The sequence below is a fragment of the Barbus barbus genome (genome assembly GCF_936440315.1).
Source record: "Barbus barbus genome assembly, chromosome: 15".
Lineage (NCBI taxonomy): Eukaryota > Metazoa > Chordata > Actinopteri > Cypriniformes > Cyprinidae > Barbus > Barbus barbus.
The window spans coordinates 207,736-231,500 of NC_136743.1; the positions used below are offsets into that span (position 1 = coordinate 207,736).

Genomic DNA, 23,765 nt, shown 5'->3' on the forward strand with positions numbered 1-23,765 from the left:
TGTGTGTCTGATGTTTGTTGGTGTCCGGAGCGACTGACGTAGATCTGAATACATCTGTGGGACTCCATAAAGAGCTGTTGATTGTGGTCTTTCCTTTCAGGTCGGGACGATCGCAGCATCAGATGTGCATCATCCAGCCGCTTTCCTGTCGTTATGCAAGTTCTTCCTTTTGGCAACTTCAGAACTGAACACGCTTTAAATAGCTGCACTGATTATCTAATGTCTTGCTATAGTTTCTATCTATATTTCTGCGTGCTGCTGCTGCTTCACACGCTCAAAACAAATATTTCCATAGATGTGTTAATTGGAGTTTCTGGTGTAGGTAATTATATCTTCAATTAATGCTGTTATGTACATTTGTCTCATAAATCATGGGCAGGTCATATTTCACCCCAAAACCAAGAAACTGTAAAGAAAATGGAATTTAAGAATTATTTCTGTTGTTGTAATTCATTAGTCAATCCCCTCTTATATTTCAGAAACTACAGCAAAATACAGAGAAATGAAATGTATTTGTTCAGTCGTAATTACATTAGTGAAGTGTAATTGGTATGCATCATGCTTTGTTGTGCTTTTAATTCATTACTGCATTACAGTAAAAAGGCATACTTTTCTAATTTCGGCCAAAATTGAAAAACTTTGAAGTAGTGATGTGGGGGTGAAATATGAAATATGACATTTCTTTCTCAGGCACAGCTTTCAAAGCTGATTGTGGTTCCTCTGGAAACTCACAGGATCAAAGGTTAGTGTTTCGTTTGGACGCGTTGCAGAAATCTTATCCCTTCAGTGGAAACTGCAGTAATTTGACAGCTGTTAAACGAGCATTTAATGGCTCGTCTGAAGCTGAAAAGTGTTTGTATTCTGCTCCGTTTGCTCACAGAATCATATCACATTTACACACATGCAGCGTTTCAATCATTTCCATCAGTGCCATTAACTTGATCCAGTTTAATCCTATTGTATGTTTAAAGCTATATTTGTATGATATTTAACAGTAATGCTGTCCCTTCACTCTTGCAGAGCTCGCTCTTGTTTGTTCAAAGCCACATATACAACAGAAACCCGATCTTCAGGCGAGCAGATATAAATAGCGTGTCATGAACATCTGTGTGTGGGTCTCCTGAGAGCCACGGCCTGTGTTTCCTTGACTATTTTAGGGTCCTGAAGTCCTGTGCGTGTAATCGAACCCTTGGCTCTGGGGTCAGTCATCCTGAGGGTCTGGAGCCGCTCGTCCAGCACAGGGTCAGTCATTACATCGAGTCCCATCAGAACTGATGAATTTCTTTATTGATATTCCATTTAAATACTCTTTATGGGCTTGTGTCATTTCTATATGTGCTGTCTAACACATGGTAAGGGCTGCTGGAAGACACTGATGATATAAAGCTCCGAGACGTGTAGCTGTAGCATACACTGCATTTCAAATGCCATCACACGCTTGATTTATTTTACTACAGTAAACTACAGTGGAATTAATTTAACACATTTTTACAATTTTCGTTTACAATATTCATTACAAAGGTAAAAAATATATATATTGTTTGCATAAGTTTTCACGCCCTTCAGTCAGTATTTTATAGTTGCACTTTAAGGAGAAGCTCCAGTAAGAGTCTGAGTGTTTCTCTCATTCTTCTTTTGCAGAAGTGCTCAATCTCAGATCACAGAGGCACATTCTCTGATAAGTTCTCTGATAAATTCTCAGATGGACGGAGATCTGGACTGATGTTGTAGCTGCGGTCATCTTTGTAATCTGTTTTCAGCTGAAAGGTTGGGATGTTCTTCATGTGCTGTAAAAAAGATTTTTCAACGTAAAATAAAAATGATTGGAGTTCATTTTACAATGAAATTCAATTTCAGTCTTTCTACTTAAAAAAAAAATTAAAATCCCCATTTAATTCAACGTGTTGCTTGCCGTTTCTTTGTAATTATTTGTTAAATTTGCTAGATATTTCTACTGGCAAAGAAAATGACTAAGTAAATTCTAATTTTTAATTTTAATGCTACAACACTGCCTCACCATTGGATGGATTTCCAGACAGCCGTGTTTATAAATGAAATCCCTTAAATGCTCTTTATTTAGCTATTCATGTGAACTGTAGCCCCAGCTGGTTAGTGATGAGGGGTTTGCTGTAAAAGCTGTATTTTTGTCACAAAGAAGTATCTTTTCAATCACCATATAACATGCTGTAAAGCTGCACGATGCGGTTTCTCCGAGTCTGATCTGGATCCTCTGGAAACGCATCTGCGGGTCATCTGAGCTCCTCCGTGACCCAGCTGGCCTCGGATCCGAGAATAAGACAATGGAGCCCATTATGACACAAGATGCCTCTTCGCTGGGATCACAGTCCTTTATTCAGAGCTCGAGTGACACCAGCGGGAGTTGAGTTCAGTCCGCGGCCGCTAGAGGGCGCCAGAGTCCGGCGATCAGCGGAGAATCACGGCTCTTTGTCCGAACACATGCCATTATCTCTGAGAGAAACCACCGTGCATCGGTCTAACCTGCTCGCTTCTTCTGCTTCTGTTCACTCTGCATTCATCTCTCAGAAATATTTTACAATCTCATTTAGTGTAAGAAATTGATCTGTCTATTATTATTACAGCCTGACATTTTTGTTTTGTAATTTTTGCATTTTATTAGGAGAGGGCAGTATTTCAGATGGGAAGTGGGTGGGATTGGGGAATGCTCGTGGGACTCGAACTCGGGACGCCCCGAAGCACAATGGCGCATAGAATGAGAGACATTTGATGAGAGTTGTTTTAGAACGTTTTTAAAAATGTCATCCTGGAATACAGTATAAAACAAAGGCAAAAAGTAAAAGATACTGTTTACATCCATCTAGTTCATAATGTCATGTTTAATTAACGCAGGGGCGGACTGGCCATCGGGAGCACCGGGAGAATTCCCCGTGGCCTGGCAGTCAATTTGGCCCGCTGCCCTTTTTGTTGTTGTTGCTGTTTTTGTTGCCTGCCGAATGTACTAAAGTGATTATTTCCGAATTCGCCATTCAATAATAATAATAAAAAAACGAATTAAAATAATAAATCATGAGTGGGTTAGTCTTGACTGGCGTTGAGAATGGAGTGAAGCGACCAGCTGGAGACTAAACTGTCCTGTTCAGGACTTCAAGTGCCGACACTTTTTACATTTATATCTGTAAACAGACTATTGTAGTTTTGTATTTGTTTACTTAAACATTAGACTGCTAGCAAATGTTAGCAATAGCAGTCAATTAATTACTGCAAAATTACCAAAAGGACATAATTACTATTGTAAAGAGTAGGAATTTAGCAGACAAATATTCATATCGTTTTATAATAGGTTTAGAGGAAGGCATACAACAACACAACGAAAATTAACATGGTTACTATACTTAAACCACGGTAACCACAAATTAACAATGGCCAAAAAAAGAAACATGGTTACTTTTACCATAGGCCTAATAATACCATGGTTAATTTTCCTTTGAAATGACAAAACATGACCCATGATAATACAAAAACATGTTCAGTGTTAAGATTTTTTCTATATATTAGATATATTCAGGATGCAGCTATTATTGTACCAATGTTGACATTTAGGTAAGAGAAAACAATAACATATGGTCCTATGTAATACTTAATTTTTTCTAAAATAAAAGTATACTATGTGCAAATTATAATGATGTTGTTGTTTTGCAACAAGGTGGAGATGTGAAAAAGTAAACACACATGAGGACAGAGATGTCAGGGAAAATGAAGAGACTAAAAAGGAAAATGGAAGTTCAAGTGATAACACTGAATTATTTTATACAGGCATCAGCCTAGAGATTTAAACTTGTTTGTGTGATGATGATGATGGTCACAAAAAATATTGTTGCCCGTACTTTCAAATGTTGTTGTGGGTTTATGGGATAGCCTGGATGAGTGTGAGATTTCCCGGCCTGAAATGTTGCCCCAGTCCATCCCTGAATGAACGTGTTTATGATATTTAGTCGCAAATTCCGAGGGAAAACTGTCTGACCGCCATTTATTTCCATGTCTTAAACAGTTTTAACTGCTAATTAAGTAATGTGTTATAAATTCACAGAGACACTTTCCCCTATGTTTGAAATATCAGTCAATTTGTCACATTTGTGCCCAGATCCAGTCCATAAATATAGATCAACATTACGAATTATTTTCCTTTAGGATTGTTAATCGAAAAGCAACTCAATCAGCCGCGAGACGCTTCATTGTTTCTGGAGGAGCGGATCGAGTCACGTCATCTCTGAGAGGAGGAGGAGGAGGAGGAGGAGGAAGAGGAGAGGAGGGTACCGAGGAGGAGAGGCTGCTGCCTGCGAGCATCGATGACATCAACGAGCTCAAGAATCTCCGGAGGCTTCTGGAAATGGAGGCTGTGTCTGAGAACGGAATATGATGCTCGAGTCTCCCTTCAAAGGCACCTTCGCGCAGGTAAACGCGGCTTTTGTTGTATATGTTGAGAAATGATCACATGCCGGTGTTATAAGTGCTCGAATTACACCTCCGTTCTCCCGGAGAGCAGAAGAACACCCGGAAACACCCGGATCAATCTGTGTGTGCTCAGAGAGTTATTGATGAAAGGGAATAGATGATTTCTTCGAGAGGTTATTTTGCTCGTTGTTCGATCGCATCCAGACGCGTTTGCGCCTTTGTTCGGGTTTCGACTCTCTTTCTCTCCGGATTCACACCTCAAACCTTCGCCTCGTGCATTTGAAGCGGATAATTGAAGTGATGTGTGTTTTCTGACCTGGTCAGCGATCATGGCTGATAATAACATCGAAATATGAAGGAAAATTACTGAGCAGTTTCACTGGGACTCCGGCGAACAAAGCCTGTCTGCGCACTGATGCACGATCGCCTTCATTCTGATGCAAAACCAGCGCGTCTGTTATAGTCTGGTAATGTTACAAATAACAAATAAAACATTAAATACTACCAGCACAAAGAATATCATGTCTACAATTGGCAAACACCAGCAATGCATGAGTTTTATATGCAAACACAGACAGAACCTGCTCTTTAATTCAGTTTTAATGAGCTGCTAAAAAAAAGCAAACTGTAATTGTGAAGAAATATCTAGAACAATATTGTGAAGAAACAGTACAATAATATATGAGAAGTTGTCAGGTGTTGTTCTCTCTCTCTCTCTCTCTCTCTATATATATATATATATGTAATTGCACAGTTTTTTTATTCACCTGGCTGCTTGATTCTTGTTCTGTGTTTGTCACAGACACACACACACACACACACACACATATGCACACACACACACATATGCACACACACACACACAAACACACACGCACGCACGCACGCACACACACACACACACACACACAGACACACACAGACAGACAGACAGACACACACACACACACACACACACACACACACACACAGACAGACACACACACACACACACACACACACACACACACACACACACACACACACAGACACACACACACACACACACACACACACACACACACACACACAGACACACACACACACACACACACACACAGACAGACACACGCACGCACACACACACAGACACTTACACACCTCTACAGCATGAATGTGTGGCCGGTGGCTCTGGGAAACGAGCATCAGCAGTTCCTCGCTGTAGATCTCGTGGGTTTCTCATAATGATCTCAGCTGTGGCTATTTGTGGACATCAGCGTGAGTGAAAATCCTGCCAAATTCCCTCAATGGGATCAAACTTTGTTCATCCATCCGCTGTGTGAGTGTTATTCTGCATTAAACCTTCAAATATAAGGCGTGAGATGCTTATCACCGTCAAATCATGTCAGTTCATCCACGTTAGCTTTCCAAAGTTTGCAGAAGAATATCACAACAATTATTATTATTTGTTTTTTTTAAGCTTTTGTCAAGAGAAGATGAGTTTCCAGCTTTTATAAGTGTATAGATATCATTTCAGAAACACTGAAAGTGCTGTTCATTTACTAAATCATGTTTTCTCTCGGTGAATGACAAAATGGGTGAAAAACCACAGATGCATGTTGAATATCTTGAGGGGACTGTAAGAAACCACCTAGCAACGGCATCACATGCTCAGAACACCTTAGCATTATGCTGTATTTTGAAAAAGGCTCAATATTCCTTACACAGTACGGTGTGATGTGCGTGAGAACACACGTGCTGGTAGAGTTTAACAGGAATGATATTCTCTGTGCTCGTATCACTGTATTAAACCCCATCATCATCCGTCTATAATCTCTCCTGCTCAGAACATGTTTAATTCTCCTGCTGCACGGCTCATATGTTCATCTCCCGCTTCACATGAGTGTGTTTCTGTCATTGTAACGCTCAGATGCGCCGTGTGTTTGTGTTCTTCGGCGCAGGTTTAAGTAGGTTAGTGCTGTGGTTTAGCGGTGAGACAGGTTAGTTGGTCTCAGACAGAGCTTCTGAAGAACACAGCCTGGTTTACTGCTCAGACCAGCGAAGGATCGGATCAGTGCATTCAACTTTCCAGATGATTTGACCTGAAAGTGCAGTGGCTTCTCTGTGATTGACGGTCCGTCTCAAGACGAGCGTAGCATGCGTGTGGTTTGTGATTGTGTTTCCGCATCTGATTGGTCCGGAGCGGTTTGACTGACAGGAGCGAGAGATGATGAGAAGATGGCCGGCTCTGCTGTGGGCCGAGCGGGAGCGTGTGATTTTGGGAACACAAGGTAGAATCGCTCAGCATCCGTGTGCCAGAACATCTGCTGATGGCGAAGATGGCTCAGGTTTCTCTGGAAGCTCGTAGAATCTGATTATTTGCTGTTTTTACTGTTTCTTTCCCATGGATCCTGCTAATGTGTAACATTGAGAGCGTTTTACCCAAAAGACTGAAGCAAAGACAGACTGTATTGTGATATACGGTCAATGTAAACGTGCCTGTTGGCGTATAGGAACTGAACTGAAGAAACTGACAGACTGTTAATGTTTATAATAGACTTCTGTATCTGAATGTTAGCGCTGAACACAGCAGGTCATTGAGTGACTGGAGAGGTTTTCTTTCATTGATGCTTTGATTCGAATCGCTCCCAGCCGAACTCAAACTGTGTATGATGTGGTCTGACCGTATTAATAAACGAACTCCAGCTCGTTTTCACTTGGATTTGAATCGACTGAATCTCTCGAGTCACTCGAGGCTGGATGGAGGCGGAGCCACGTGACACTCCTGACATCTGATTGGCCGACCCAAATGATTGACAGTTCATTTCAGTGATTAAGAAGTATTTCTTTTGACATGCACATTGTTAATATATTAATGTTGAATATTGTGAGAATCTTAATGCTGGTAGCAAGATTCAGAAGAATAAGGTAAAAGGCACACTCCATGCTGCTCAAAATCCTGTCGTTTTTCATTAAATTACATTATATTTGTCTCAGATTGCTGATAATGAGTATAATGACTTCCCCCTCGACTACAAGAGTGTGTTTAGACGTTTTTCAATAATACATTTGTCTTTCTGTGGACTGAATAAAGTCTGTGTTTCATATAGAGAGAGAGATTTTGAAGGTTTTTCCTGAAGGTGATCAGGTTTTGGACTGTCGCTCTGATCATGAGAACACAAAACGGTGTTCATCCGTGTGGCTGAGCTCATCTGGTTTGTGTTTTGATTGGTGTGATTAAACCAGTGTGCGTATGCGCTGTGTTGACCTCTGACCTCAGCAGATTGGACTCCTTCTGTAGGGTCACATCCTGAAGCTGAGGAACAGATGAAGGTTTACGTGCTGAGAGCAGATGTCCTGTCGTTCTGTTCCTCATTTGCTCTTTAATATTGATCTTTTGGCCTTGAAATTTACAGACTTCATTCACTAGAGCAGGTGACATCAATCCATGCACTCAATAACCCGTCACTCAGTGTGCGCCGGTCAGAGAGAGACCTCGGGATAAAGACCTCGGGATAAAGACCTCGGGATAAAGACCTCCACAAAACAGAACGATTCAAAGCTTTGATGTCAGAGGAGATTGTGTCAAAGTAATGTTCAGATGGAAATAATAACAGTGCTATTGTTCCACATGCCATTAATGTACCCTGCAAAAAATGACTTTTAGTACTTTTAACTTGTTTCCAGCCTAAATATCAAAAAATTCTTAAATCAAGATACTTGAGATGCGAAATAAAGGTAAGAAGTCTTGAATCATAATAAAGTGAATTCATGCTTAAAACAAGAACAAATATCTGCCATTGGGTTAGAAAATGACACACTGCTTTTCTTACTTAGATTTTAATTAGATTCGATTAAATTGGACTTGTTTTTTCTGAAAACAAGACAATAATTTTGATTTATGTAGAAAATCCTTCTTGATTTAAGAATTTTTAGATATTTTGGCTGGAAACAAGACAAACAAATCTAAGTAAGAAAAGCAGTGTGTCATTTTCTGTCCCCAATGGCAGATATTGTTCTTGTTTTAAGCATGAATTCACTTTATTATGATACATTTCCTAGAAAACAAGTATAAATGTATCTTGATTCAAGAATGTTTCGATATTTGTTACAGAAAACAAGGAAGAGAATGTTTTTTCCGTGCAGTGATTACAGATGGTTATCGTAGTGATTACAGTATTACAAGGATAATATTTGGCCAAAATGTGCATCTGCAAGGGTTGTTCCTGTGGCCGAAGGAACCTCAGACCGTCCTATGAGTGATTTTGAATGGTAAATGTGATTTGACTCGTCCTATAACTGCATCTGTGATTGAGCGTGTGTCTCGCAGCACAACCTGATCCCCGGCGAGCTCAGAAAGCGCTGTTCTTACTGTAATGTGTGATATATGAGAGATTTACTGCAGATTCACTCCTGCGCTTCTGCTGTAATTACCACCGCTTTATTAACACAAACTCTGCTGAAATACTAAATACATTACACATGATTCCTTTTGTGTTTCTAGAAGATTCTGATTCTTGAAGATTAGTTCATGAGGAGGGGTTTAATGCGTGTTGAAGTTTTTATGATTTTTTAAAAATATGAAATAATTTGAGTCCTGTTTGCAGAGAACTGTTGATCTAGAAACACTGAATCACATTTGATGATGTTCAGAGCTCTCTGAATCTGTCAAGCTGCTCATAATTTACAGCAGTTCATCTTTACATGGTTTACAAGCTACTAACTAGCACTAGTTAACCACTAACGTAGCTCTTATTTCATTCCTGTGAGCTGGATCCTCGTCTCAATCTCTGTGATGTGCTCAAGACGAGTCACATGTGTCCTTGTTCATCGCTGATGTATGTTTAATGTTTAATTTTGTGAGAACTAAAGATAAAATAATAATCCAGGAAGGAGAATCCGCCGTAGATTGCAGTGGCAGATAAGCATCTGATTTATTTAAAACGACTGCGACGGAGCGCCGCTCACAAACACTGAACTTTAACACGCTTAAACTGATGCACAGAAAGATCCGCTTTACAGCTGTTTGCCCTGAGAGTTTGGATTCAGAAGCAATTTGGCCAAATTGGCCAGAGTACAATACACACACACACACACACACACACACATGCTTGCATGCAGGGTAATACCTTCATACTGCTGGTCTGTCAAGTTACTACAAGAAGTAAATCCAGCCAATCAAATTTGAGCTTGCTGCGTTGAGAAAGTGCAGTGCAGTGCAGTCTGTGAGCGGAGTGTGTCGGGTTCAGATGTGCTGATGCTGACAGCTGTGTGTGTGTGTGTGTGTGTGTGTGTGTGTCGTGATGGATGTCAGTCAGTCTGCAGGTCAGTCTGAGATCAGACGAGCTCGTTACCGGTCTCTGATTAACACAAGATGAATGAGACGGGCAGAAGAAGCGTGACGCAGCGGCAGAACCGCGAGACATGAGACATGCAGGACACTTTGCTCTGTTTTAAATGGAAATTTGATGCCCATCAATATGTTTCTCTTTTGTGCTCAGCAGGGTTTGAACAGTGTGTGTGTGTGTGTGTGTGTGTGTGTGTGTGTGTGTGTGTGTGTGTGTGTCACATTGGTGATTGTTTTAAAGTGATAGTTCACACAAGAATGATCATTCTGTCATCATTTATTCACCCTCATGTTGTTCCAAAATCAGCATTGTGTTTGCTGAAAGCTTTGTCATCAGGTCCAGCAGTAAATGCCTGCAGTGTTTAATAGTGAATGTGCTCTGTAGCGAATGATGATGTTTGTTATGCGTCACGGCATCATTGTTCATCAGACGTCGTCACCGGGAGAAATAAAGGTGATTCACACTTATTGAGAAGTCAGATATATAAAAAATAAATAAATCAGAAAACAGACATTCTTTTACACTTTTGTATTTTTTTCTTGTCACATTGATGATGATGATGATGATGAATAGATTGAGGAATACACTGCAAAAAAATATTTTCTAAGTATTTGTGTCTTGTTTTCTAGTACAAATATCTAAACATTCTTGAATCAAGATGCATTTACTTTAAAGGTCAAATGACTTAAGATATTATGTCTTGAAAAAATGATCAAAATTGAGTTAGTTTGGAAGATATTTTTGCTAAGCTTTTAAAAAACATTTTTCAGAAAACAAGACATAATATCTTAAGTCATTTGACCTTTAAAGTAAATGCATCTTGATTCAAGAATGTTTAGATATTTGTACTAGAAAACAAGACACAAATACTAAGTAAGAAGATCATATTTTGCAGTGCAAAGACACGAGGTGTGCGTTTAAGGGTTAAAACAGCGCAGGCCGTCTGATTTAATGTTGAAATGAGCGACTCGTGTTGTGAGTCCTGATATTTGATCTGTTCTTTGGCTTTAATCGATGTGTTTTTCTGTCTCTGTGCTGAAGAGGAGTGAATGAGAGATTTGTGCTGAATATACGCAGCGTTTCTTATCGCGCCGGCCTTTGATTCCCGCTGCAGCCCACAATGGAGCTCTCTCTCTCTGTGTCTCTCTCTCTCTCTCTCTCTGTGTCTCTCTCTCTCTCTCTCTCTGTCTCTCTCTCTCTCTGTGTCTCTCTCTGTGTCTCTCTCTCTCTCTCTCTCTGTGTCTCTCTCTCTCTCTCTCTCTCTCTCTCTCTCTCTCTCTCTGGGTGGAGCTGATGTGTGTCATACTCTCATTTGTAATAACAGCAGATTATAAAGGATGATCCGGGCTTTGCGAGGCCTGTTTCTGGTGCAGGAGGGATGTGAAACTGGTCCTTTTGATGAACGTCTGACATTTCCTTCATTGTGTTCGTTCTGTTTATCTGCTGCTCTAATGATCTGAAGTATAGAGTCATTCACGCAGCCCTGTTTACTTCATAACACGTGTAGGTGTGCATTAATCTGCATGTTAAAGCCATGCGGATCAGTATTCAGAGGCTGTGTAGTTTTGTGACACCAGCGTTGTATTGAATGCAGTCGATGACGTCTAATTTAGCAGAACTGTCCTCTGTGTCCGATCCGTTCAGAGTAAAGCGTCCGTTATTCATTCGTTCAGTCAGTTTTCTGAGGAAACGAGCTGGTGTCTGCGATGCGAGTCTGGATGAATCTCAAGAGCTTGCTGCTATTTTTAGTATCTCTCTCCGTTTCTGCCCAAAGATCCTCGCCTGCTGGTTTCTCTGATCAGGTGAAGAAGTCTTGAGAAATCTAAGACACACATGCTCCTCGCTGGCGGTCTGTGAGCCATCGTTGTACTTCGAAGCATGAACTGCAGGGGATTTGCTTCATTTGTCGTTAATCCACCTGTGTCGTTAGTCTGGGCTTCAGGGGGCCGCGGGGGCCACTGTTAACCTCACAAACAGCACAAGCTCGTCACACTGAATCTTAATCACAAAGCTGTGATAAACCACTCTCTCTGGATAAACGGACACAACACTGTTGGTCATATGAGTTTTCAATCTGATAATATTCACTCATGTTATATGAGGAGGCTATTTTGAGATCTTCGATATCGTTTTATGAAGCTTCACATCCAACCAGAAGCATGTAATCTATAGTGTGTTCATGTGTAGCGGCTGACCATTATGGGTTTATCAATGGCTAATGTCAATATTGATATTTAGAGATCAGGTGTCTGCTCCTATACACACACACACACACACACACACACACATATATATATAGTGCGTGCATAATTATTATGCAAGTTGATATTCTGATCATATTTTTTTCCAAGTACATTTTTCCAATACCAAACCACATCAATCCTAAAAACTACTATTAATTTTGTATTTAATAATTTATAAGTGATAAATATTTGTCCATGAAGGCCAGAAGTGAAAAGCTCCTTTTATTCAGGTGTGCAGAATTATTAATCAGGTTTTCTTTGTAGATAAAATTAGCCAAAAAGAGATTGACCTCAGACTGAAAAGTCAAAAATGATTAAACGCTCACTGGGTCAGCACGGTTAGACAAAAACAGGTGGAGAAGAAAAGACACGTTAACTGCAAAAGAATTAAGGTGAGAAACCATCATGAAAACCATTTAGTCTCCAGAGCCAGCATTTCCCAGAACTGCAACCTTCCTGGAGTCTCCAGAAGTGCAAGGTGTCAGGTTCTCAGCGACTCAGATTAGGTAAAAAATCCTGAAAAATAACCCTCACTTAATATGAAGACTGATTTTCTCCATAGGCTTTATGTACAGATAAGTTAAGAGTGACTCTTGAAGGACCAGCAGCACATCCTCTTGCACCATTCTTTCAAGAATTGATCTTCAAGAATCTGGCAGTACGTTTTTGGAATTCATTTTTATTCAATCTCTGCAAGACAGGATTTTCAGGATAGGACTAAAAATGAAGCTTACTGCCAGATTCTTTAAGATAAATTATCATTTAACACTGTGTGTGTATATATATATATATGTAACTCAATTCAGTGACAGCATGGGAGATTGCTGAAATGATTTTGATTATTTCTAAAATATTTACTCAAACTGTGCACCGTATATTGGCACAACAGTCTGTAGGTTTTTACTGACACTGTTTTAGTGTTTTTATCATCTGAAAATGGCTAAATATAATTTGATTGTTATTATTATGAGCTGACGAGATGTAGCTGTTCACACCTCGTTAATGCAGATTGTGTGTCTAGTGTTTCTCTAATCTGAATCCAGCATTTGTTTTGTCATATGTATCAGTTATGGCCATAATCAGCATAATTTATATGGTGCACAGAAACTGCAATACTGACATTCAGAAGGATTTCACCTGCTTCATGTCACCAAATTGAATTGCTTCACCTGCCTCCATTCCTCTCGCTCCGTCTTGTGTGTTTTTCCATGTGTGTTCCGGCGAGCTTCACGTCTGCAGCATGACGCCGTGCCATCTGTCTGCGCTAAACACGCCAAAAACTCCACCAAGAGTCCCAGAGAAGACGCTTTTCACCAGTGCAGCACTGATTCAAGCCCTCGAAAGAGCTCAGATAGATGGCTTGTATGAAGGACGGTTGGGTTTTCTGCTCATGTGAGAGATAGCAAGTGCCGGCTAAAGCAGACGGGAAGATCTCACAAAGCCGTGCACGTTAAATTTCGTCTCTGGACGGCTTCTAGTTGTAGCCTGCAGGGGTTTGAGCTCTGCGTCAGAACAGCCGTGTTTTAGCATTGTTTACACCTCCGGCACATTGCAGTGTAGACGCCTCCGAGCGGCGTGGACGGGTCAGAAGAACCGCTTCTACTGAGGGTCAAACAGCACTGGATCTCACAAAGTTTGCTGGGAGAGTGAAATTAAAGCTTTGAAGCGTAACAGAGATGCTCATTTATAGCTGCATATTCCATTGCTGATGTATGTGCACTATATATATATATATACTCAATGCACTGAAAAAAATGATACAAAATGTTTAAGGTAAGTGGTTGCAAACAATTTATTTTAGCTACATTTAAAAAAAAATGTTGAAAGTTAGTCAACTAAATTTGTTTATTTAAATGTAGCTAAATAAATTGATTGCAACCACTTACCTTAAACATTTTGTATCATTTTTTTAAAATGCTTTTTTCCCATAAGCTACCTTTTCATTTAGGACCCTATGAAATCCGTTTTATTTTTCGCTAAATTCTGTGTTTTCCATTTAATTTTTTTCTGGATTCAGTGTTATATGATTTTGCATCAAAAACGTGTCTAATGAAATCAATTAATTAAATTATTTAATCAAGTTCATCAGACTTCTCAAATCTAGTTATATGAGAATTTAACAGTTTTAATTTACAGCAGAGCAGTGCATTTTTACTTTTAGCCAAATAAGATGCTGCACAACAGAACTGTATACATTAGAAAATATACTGGCTCTGTGTAATTGCTTAATAATATTATTATCATTATTATTACATTGATAAGTAGGCTACATGTTTGTATATAGTAGTGAGATATTTCTGTCATAATGTTTTAAAGTTAAACCAAACTTGTATGTTGGCAGTTTCTGCTGAAGATCAGTGTGTGTTTGACGTGGTTTTTTCTCAAAGTAAAGCTGCTGAAGCGACTCTCAGAGCAGCTCTGGAGATGAACTTCATGTGCTCATATATTGAGACGCAGACACTGTATATATGTGTTTGATGAAGCCGAGTGTGTTTGAACCCCCCTGCATGACTACACTTTCTCCCAAATTGTGAATCCAGTCAAATTCAAATGTGGTTTCTGCTGATTTTGACATGTGTGCGTGTGCATTTACAATTAAAGACTACACTGGAACCTGAGCTCATATTTCCCCTCTATATGCTCTTTACATGTTTCATACTGCTTTGGCTTGGATTCCCAGTGAATGTGTGCGCTGACGCTGCTGTACTCTGTGAATCCTTGCTTCGGGGTCGTGGCTGCAGCTTGTTTGTAGAGGAACTGGAGCGGTTCAGCTGTTAAGCATTAGTGTTATTTTCACACACATCTGCACTGGCGCAAGCTTCATTTAACATCGATCAGCCGTGCAATCTGCTGCCGCCACCCTCTGTAAGCGGCTTGCGGCCTGCTCTAACCCAACGCCCGTCATTTGCCTGTCTTTGACCCGCGGCCTGTCCTTCCGCAGATGTCCTGACCCGCAACAGCTGCAGGCTCGTCCCCGCGCCGTAAGACGGCCAATCAGCGCAGACGACGGCTTTAGAGCCTAACCCTAACCCCACTCAACAACTCCTGCCAGCTCAGGCAACTTCCCATTGTACACAGAGTCTGATGTGAGCTTGTCCTCAAACCATCACGCGTTCAGAGCTGGCTAGTCTAATGGTTTATACTAACAGGCGATTATCAGACCGGATTCTGCTCCATCCACATTAGAGAAAATAATCAAATGTGATGAAGCACAACGGATTCATTCACTGGAGTTTTATTTCATTTACACCGCAAAAAATGCTTTTCTTACTTAGGTTTTTTGTCTTGTTTCCAGCCAAGATATATAAAAATAATAATCTTAAATCAAGAATTTAGTTTTCAAAGAATTCAACATTTGAGATGCTAAAAAGAAATCATTTGAGATTTCATAGAAATCATAGAATTTATTTGGATTTTCTAGACAAGTAAAAATTAAAACAACTCAAAATTAAGTGCTTTTTTGTAAAATAATCTGCCAGTGGTGTAAGAAGACTAGTCTTGCTTTCTGTTTTAGGATTATTTAGTTTACACCATTGGCAGATTATTTTGCTTGTTCTAAGCAAACAAGTCTAATTTGTACTTTTCTAGAAAATCCTTCTTGATTTAAGAATTTTTAGATATCTTGGCTGGAAACAAGACAAAAAGTCTACGTAAGAAAAGCTTTTTTTTTTTTTTTGCAGTGTATCAACCAATGTTTTGTAGAATTTCTAGCAAATAGAAGTGTTTCAATGCCTAGAGCTGTTTCTGCATTGAGATAAACGATATATGACGTGTTTGACTGTTTGTATTACACAGATCTCTTGACCTGGTTATGCCTCAGCGCTGACCTAATCCTTTTTTATGTACTCTTTGGTTGGTTTGTTTGGTTTGTTGTTGTTGTTCTCATTATTCTCAATAGTGATTCCATTACCGCAATCCAATGATTGTCATTATTAATCAGCATTATACTTAAACATATATCATTTCAACATTATTTATCACATCATTTTTTAAAACTAAAGTAATAAGAATTTGATTGTCAAGTGTTTAATTGTCAAGAAATCAATGTCATTATAAAGATATTTCCTGAAAATAGGCTTAATTTTCTTTATGCAAACTTCTGTTTATTCTTTAGATTTTTGCATGTAGTTGCATATCAAATTGTAATGCATCAGGTAATGAATGGCATCAGTGAGCATTCGTTTGACCTCAGGGTCACATGACACCAATCACATCTGCTGGCTGGTTTGGATGGTTGCCATGGAAACCATATTCCCAGCGGCCGCTGGCTATCCGTGGATCCGCAAACACGGCCAGCAGTGATGAGAGAGAGAGAGAGAGAGATGGGCAGAGGTGGTTGACTAGGCAACAGTAAGACTAGATACGCCTCGATGCACCAAAGATAAATAACAGCTTCAGATACAGAGAGAGACGGCTCAGATGCTGCTGTTAGTCTCTGATCGACAGACAGACAGACAGCGCTGCATGACTTTAATGCAAGTTTCTGGTTGCTTCATCACTGCAGCTTATTCTGGAAAAATATACAACGTTTGTCTCATAATATTTCTTCTAAATGTAATCACTCAAGCAGCCTTTGCTTAGTTTCCTTTGCCAGCACACGCATGGGTTCATGTTAGCTTAAGCTGTTTAGACACTGTTTTAGCAAATTCAACTAGTCTCTAGTTTTTTGACTCATTGAATGTCCTGTTGAACAGTAATAATATACAGTGGGTAAAAAATTATTTTTTGATTTTGTGCGTTTGCCCACTGACAAAGAAATGATCAATCTATAATTTTAATGGTAGGTTTATTTGAACAGTGAGAGACAGAATAACAACAAGAAAAACACATTTAAAAAAAGGTATAAATTGATTTGCATTTTAATGAGTGAACTTTGTATTTGACCCCTTGCTGACAATCACAGAGGTCAGACGTTTCCTGTAGTTGGCCAGCAGGTTTGCACACATCTCAGGAGGGATTTTGTCCCACTCCTCTTTGCAGATCCTCTCCAAGTCATCAAGGTTTCGAGGCTGACGTTTGGCAACTCGAACCTTCAGCTCCCTCCACAGATTTTCTATGGGATGAAGGTCTGGAGACTGGCTAGGCCACTCCAGGACCTTAATGTGCTTCTTCTTGAGCCACTCCTTTGTTGTCTTGGCCGTGTGTTTTGGGTCATTGTCATGCTGGAATACCCATCCACGACTCATTTTCAATGGCCTGACCCTGACGGTACATGGCCCCGTCCATCGTCCCTTTGATGCGGGGCAGTTGTCCTGTCCCCGAAGCAGAAAAACACCCCCCCAAAGCATAATGTTTCTACCTCCATGTTTGACGGAGGGGATGGTGTTCTTGGGGTCATAGGCAGCATTCCTCCTCCTCCTCCAAACTCGGCGAGTTGAGTTGATGCCAAAGAGCTGGGTTTCGGTCTCATCTGACCACAACACTTTCACCCAGTTCTCCTCTGAATCATTGGCAAACTTCAGACGGGCTGTACATGTGCTTTCTTGAGCAGGGGGACCTTGCGGACGCTGCAGGATTTCAGTCCTTCACGGTGTAGTGTGTTATCAATTGTTTTCTTGGTGACTATGGTCCCAGCTGCCTTGAGATCATTGACGAGATCCTCCCGTGTAGTTCTGGGCTGATTCCTCACCGTTCTCATGATCACTGAAACTCCACGAGGTGAGATCTTGCATGGAGCCCCAGTCTGAGGGAGATTGACAGTTATTTTGTGTTTCTTCCATTTGAGAATAATCTGTTATAAACTGCTGTCACCTTCTCACCAAGCTGCTTGGCGATGGTCTTGTAGCCCATTCCAGCCTTGTGTAGGTCTACAATCTTGTCCCTGACATCCTTGGACAGCTCTTTGGTCTTGGTCATGGTGGAGAATTGGGAATCTGACTGATTGATTGCTTCTGTGGACAGGTGTCTTTTATACAGGTAACAAACTGAGACTCCCTTTAAGAGAGTGCTCCTAATCTCAGCTCCTTACCTGTATAAAACACACCTGGGCACCAGAAATCTTGCTGATTGATAGGGGATCAACTTCTTATTTCACTCATTAAAATGCAAATCAATTTATAACTTTTTTGAAATGCGTTGTTCTGGATTTTTTTGTTGTTATTCTGTCTCTCTCTGTTAAAATAAACTTACCATTAAAATTATAGACAGATAATTTCCTTGTCAGTGGGCAAACGCACAAAATCAGCAGGGCATCAAATACTTTTTTCCCCCACTGTACAGTCACGTGTTCAAGTCAAGCCACATTTATTTCTATTGTGCTTTATATAATACAGATTGTGTAAAATTAGCTTCACAGTAACAAACAGGAAAATAACAGAATGAATTATGGAAATTATGGAGAGAGTTCAGATTCTGAAAGACTCAAGTCAGTTCAGCGTCGCTTCAGTTCAGATCAATAACAGCATAAAGTTCATCAGTTTTTAAACAAGTTAAATCAGATCGTGTTTGGGATGTTGAGAGAGCCTCAGTGTTTGACTCTTCAGAAATCAGTCTGTATCTGAGAACGTATCTCTTGCTAAAATCAGTGTACGGCACGGCCTCTCCTGGCTCACCGCTTTATTAGACAATCTTTCCTGTATGTTATATAATATTTGTTCATTTAAATCTGCCATGTCGTGTCTGATTGTAGGAATACCGGATCAGACCGCTGAGGATTATGAAAAACAGGACATGAAGCTCAAACATATCTAGAAAAAAAGAGAAACGAGTGCGGTGAGTATCTGTCATCTGTGTGTGTATCTCTGTGCGTGTGTGTGTGTGTGTGTATCTCTGTGCGTGTGTGTGTGTGTGTGTGTGTGTGTGTATCTCTGTGCGTGTGTGTGTGTGTGTGTGTATCTCTGTGCGTGTGTGTGTGTGTGTGTGTGTGTGTATCTCTGTGCGTGCGTGTGTGTGCTGGATAATCACATGCCTTCAGTTCCTCTATTTTTGGACATGTCATCTCTTCTCGAGCGTGATTTGAGCATATCGTGGATCCGTGAAGGTGTCTTGATTGAACTCTGACAAGCCTGACAGCAAAGCCAAACTCCTCCTCAGTCGTTTCCTCGAGCGAAGGAAATAAGAAGCATGTTCGTCTTGCACTTTACCTTTGATGACCTGACAGTGCGATGCCATCTGCATGTTAGCTGCACATCAGCATGCGTTTTGCGGCACCCCTGAGACGAGATCTTGTTCTGTTTGGAAGTAATGGCGCATTGCACAGTTAAAGCGCAGCTCGTTCTGCTAGCATATGCTCGTGTGGGTCTTTAGCTGCTGTTTGATGATCCCGTGCTGAACTGTGTTTGTGGAGCGACTCAACATCTGGCAGCACGCAAGCGGGTTGTGACCTGAGCGAATGTCTGGACACACCGATAACCCACTAGAGGAGATTACTGAGACTCTGTTTCACTCGGTGCTCGAATGATGAGGACAAACTCACTCCTCAACCCACCTTTGAATTCTGTGCTGTTTTTTTAGCATCTCAAATCTCTGGCGCTCATCATTGTCCGAGTGTGAAAAGCAGACGTGGAGTGATTGATATCGGATCGCCACACACCTGCACGCAGCCCTGGATGGGAATTATCTATTTTTCAGAGAAGATATTGACTCCTGGCCGTGGAGGTTTTGCAGGCCTGTGTGGAATCGGTGCAGAAAAACTCCTGGAAGATGACGGTCCAAACTGCACTTAACATGAGGTCAGAGAGTAAAACGCACAATGACTGGGAAGCTTTTCAATAATTAATGGGCTCTCTCTGAAAAAATCCATCTCTGTGAGAGCGAAGTGATGGTGTTGAGATGATGTCTATGGACAGCAGCACTTTACTCTCGTCTGTTTGAATCCAGACCAGAAAAGCATCGACTGTATTAAGCATCCGTCGTATAATCAGCGTAATAAACCACGTCTTCACGAGATCAAAACTACATCAGAAAAACTTGCAGCAATGATGATGAACGTGGCTTCATCAAGTTCACTACAAGTGAAACTACAAAAAAAATATACAACTACGTATTTTCCAGTTTAGAAACCTTTACATCACAAATACTAAGAAATGCAATTTTCCCATATTCCTCCAAATGTTGTCCCAACGAGTCAAACACAGCCTGAAAAAAGAATTTCATATTTCTGAAATGTCAAGGGTTAGTGATTTCCCAGCATGCATTGCAGTGTGAATAAATGATGCGGTTGTTTTGTCATTATTGTTGGTTATTTGTTGTGTTGTGATGTTTGTACATTGATTGTGTTTGTGTGTTGACTACTACAGGTAATACTATCTTGGATATATTGGCTTTAATGGATGATTGTTTCTTTACAAACAAAGATTGCATAGTTCAGATTAACAGATTAAGTGTTTTATAAGACTATATATGGCTATCAAGACAATTAATTAATTTATTGTATAACTAAATGAAAATTTGTTGGCTGAATGAGGCATTTAGTGAACAAACTAATTCAAACTGACAAAATAAAGTAGTGTTACTTACAGTTATTGTGACAATAGTTGAGAAAGTACAAATCTGACTCAAGACCATCTGTCTGGTGCTTGCCAACAACCAGATAGCAACAGTTGTGAGCGCCTACGCCCCTACCTTAGACTCTGAAGAGGAAGTAAAAGAGACCATCTATGCCTGCTTAGAGGAGACACTGTCGAGAATCCCGAAGGAAGATAAGATTATTCTCCTTGGAGACTTCAATGCCAGGGTTGGCAGGGATCAACACAATCTGGAAGGGCACTATAGGAAAGGAAGGCATCGGAAACATCAACACTAGTGGAGTTATGTTTCTCAGCAATTGTGTTAAACATGATCCCATCATCACTAATACTCTCTTTCGTCAGAAAAACTAATTTAAGGCATCTTGGAGACATCCCTGCTCCAAATAGTGGCATCTCATTGACTATGTCATTGTCCAAGCCAGTGATGGCCGTGACATGAACATCACAAGGGCCATGGTGCAACTTCAGGCCTCTCTTGGGGAAATCCTCCAACAAGAATACCCTGATGACATCGAAGGGCACGCCGGCTGAACAGAGCAAGTCTCCCTCCACCCATCCTCACCACATTCTGCAGAGGCACCATTGAGAGTGTGCTGACCAGCTGCATCACTGTCCAGGAACTGCAGTGCTGCTGACCGCAAGACCCTCCAGCAGACAGTGAACACAGCTGCAAAGATCATCGGTGCCCCTCTCCCCTCCATCCTGGACATTTTCCTTACACGATGCTCCAGCAAAACCAACAGCATCGTGAAGGACTCCACCCATCCCTCCCACAGTCTCTTCCAGCTCCTACCATCAGGAAGACGGTACCGGAGCAACAGAGCCCGCTCCGCCAGACTGCTCAACAGCTTTTTCCCCCAGACTGTGAGAGCCCTGAACTCAAACCACCCCGCCCCCTCTGAAACCCCATGCAAACCCCTACCTCCTGAAACAATATATGTATTGTTTGGTGGTGATGGCGTGGTGATGGCGCAGTGGATAAGACACATGCCTTTGGTGTGAGAGACCCGGGTTCGAATCCACTGTGAGACACCAATGTGTCCCTGAGCAAGACAATTAACCCCTAGTTGCTCCAGAGGCGTGCGACCTCTGACATATATAGCAATTGTAAGTCGCTTTGGATAAAAGCGTCAGCTAAATGAATAAATGTAAATGTAAATGTATGTTTACATGCTCAAGCACTACAAATCATCCTGCTCTGTTCCCCAACCAGCTGCTTGACTCAAAATGTTTCTCCTTGCACATGTACAGTATTTGTGAAGCATTCGTATAGTTTGTATTTTTTATCTTTTATTTTTTAGTTTGTATAGGGTAAATATTTATGTGAAGCATTCGTATAGTTTGTATTTTTTATCTTTTATTCTTTAGTTTGTATAGGGTAAATATTTATGTGAAGCATTCGTATAGTTTGTATTTTTTATCTTTTTATTTTTTAGCTTGTATAGGGTAAATACTTATATATAGTATACTTCTAGTTAAATCTGTCAGTAGGTTAGTAGTGTATAGGTTTATAGTGTTTTTTACTTCATTGTTGTATGTCTGTATTTATGTAGCACCGTGGTCCTGCGAGGCACGACATTTCGTTCCACTGTATGTCCCCACATGTAGCAGAATGACAATAAAGCTCAACTTGAACTTGAACTAACATCAACATCACGGGGAAGTCGTGGCCTAATGGTTAGAGAGTCGGACTTGTAATCCAAAGGTTGTGGGTTCGAGTCTCGGGCCGGCAGGGATTGTAGGTGGGGGGAGTGAATGTCCAGCGCTCTCTCCACCCTCAATACCACGACTGAGGTGCCCTTGAGCAAGACACCGAACCCCCAACTGCTCCCCGGGCGCCGCAGCATAAATGGCTGCCCACTACTCCGGGTGTGTGTTCACGGTGTGTGTGTGTGTTCACTGCTGTGTGTATGTGCACGTTGGATGGGTGGGTGGGTGGGTGGGTGGGTGGGTTATATGGGCGTTTCGAGTGTGTGTGTGTGAGTGAGTGTGTGTGTGAGTGAGTGAGTGAGTGTTTGTGTGTGTGTGAGTGAGTGTGTGTGTGAGTGAGTGTGTGTGAGTGAGTGAGTGAGTGAGTGAGTGTTTGTGTGTGTGTGTGTGTGTGTGTGTGTGTGTGAGTGAGTGTGTGAGTGTGTGTGTGTGTGTGTGTGTTTCTGCTGCTGAGCTCTCCCTCTCTCTGTCTGCAGTGTGTCTGGCGTCAGTCGTCGAGGGTCATGGCTGTCTGGGGCAGAGGTCCGCTCCGCTCCTCGCTGCTGCTGTTGCTCTTCATCTTCCTGCAGAACTCCTGCGACTCCTTGTGTAGGTCTCCATGCGCTCTAACGCGCCGTTGTTGGTATGGTAACAATGCATGTTCTTTGTGATGGGATGTCGTCATGGAAACTAAGTAGAGGCTGATGCTGTTTTACTGCAATGAATTATTAAAATAGAAAGATTGGTGTCTGCTGGACGCTGGAATGAAAGTGAATTCTCTCTCTTTAGCAATAAAACATTGATGAATAAAGAAAGCGCAGCTGTGATGTGATCATGTGATGTGATTGAGGAGGCCGTTTCATGTGATGTCACCAAAGATTCATTAAAATGTTCAACTTGTAATTAGCATTTAATATAGTTATAATGATTGCATTAATTCACACGAGTTAACAATTAATTAATGTCATTAATAATTGCATTCCAATGATTAATTGCATTCATTATTTCATTGCAATAATTCAGACCTGAGTTGCCTGGTGGTGTCAAATGAAAGCTGTGTAAATAACGATCACAGTCTCTGATTCACTGTGATCGTGATCTCACAGTGTCACATGATACTAGATAGCGATGATGTCATTTCCTCTCATGGCAGTCATCATGGTGATGTTTGCAAGGATGCAGGTTCTGTGTGTGTGTGTGTGTGTGATCCTGAAGGATGCTATTGTGTTTCTGGGAGATTCCAGTGTGTGTGTGAGAGAGTGAGAGTTGTCAGTGGAGCAGGAGACGCCCCACAGCAGCTCGTTCAGTTTACTTTCTGTTTATTGTGCTTCAGTGGCAGCTCACCTCAGCCCTCCATACACTGAGAAATGATGATGTACAGGATACAATCAATAATAATAGTAGTGAAATCTGCATAAATTAAACTGTTAAACAAGTGGAAATAAAATAAAACACAAAATATCACACAAACACACACACACACACTCGTGTCATATTGTGTGTGTGTGTTTGCGTGTCTCACCTGCAGATGAGTGGAGGGTTTATAGATGAATGTCACGGGATCAGCTGTAACTCGCCGCTATGGCAACAGGACACCGCCGCTATGA

At 41.0% G+C, this 23,765-nt stretch overlaps 1 protein-coding gene across 1 annotated transcript in view; it reads left to right on the plus strand.

Moving 5' to 3' along the window:
* The first annotated feature begins 4,302 nt into the window (after nt 1-4,302).
* Nucleotides 4,303-23,765, plus strand: part of ptprsb (protein tyrosine phosphatase receptor type Sb) — a 116,625-nt gene continuing 97,162 nt past the window's right edge. Inside the window, exons 1-3 of the mRNA XM_079434799.1 lie at nt 4,303-4,431; nt 18,630-18,712; nt 22,656-22,767. Of these exons, the coding sequence (XP_079290925.1) occupies nt 22,683-22,767 (85 nt within the window). The 5' untranslated portion in view covers nt 4,303-4,431; nt 18,630-18,712; nt 22,656-22,682. The remainder of the gene's footprint in view (nt 4,432-18,629; nt 18,713-22,655; nt 22,768-23,765) is intronic.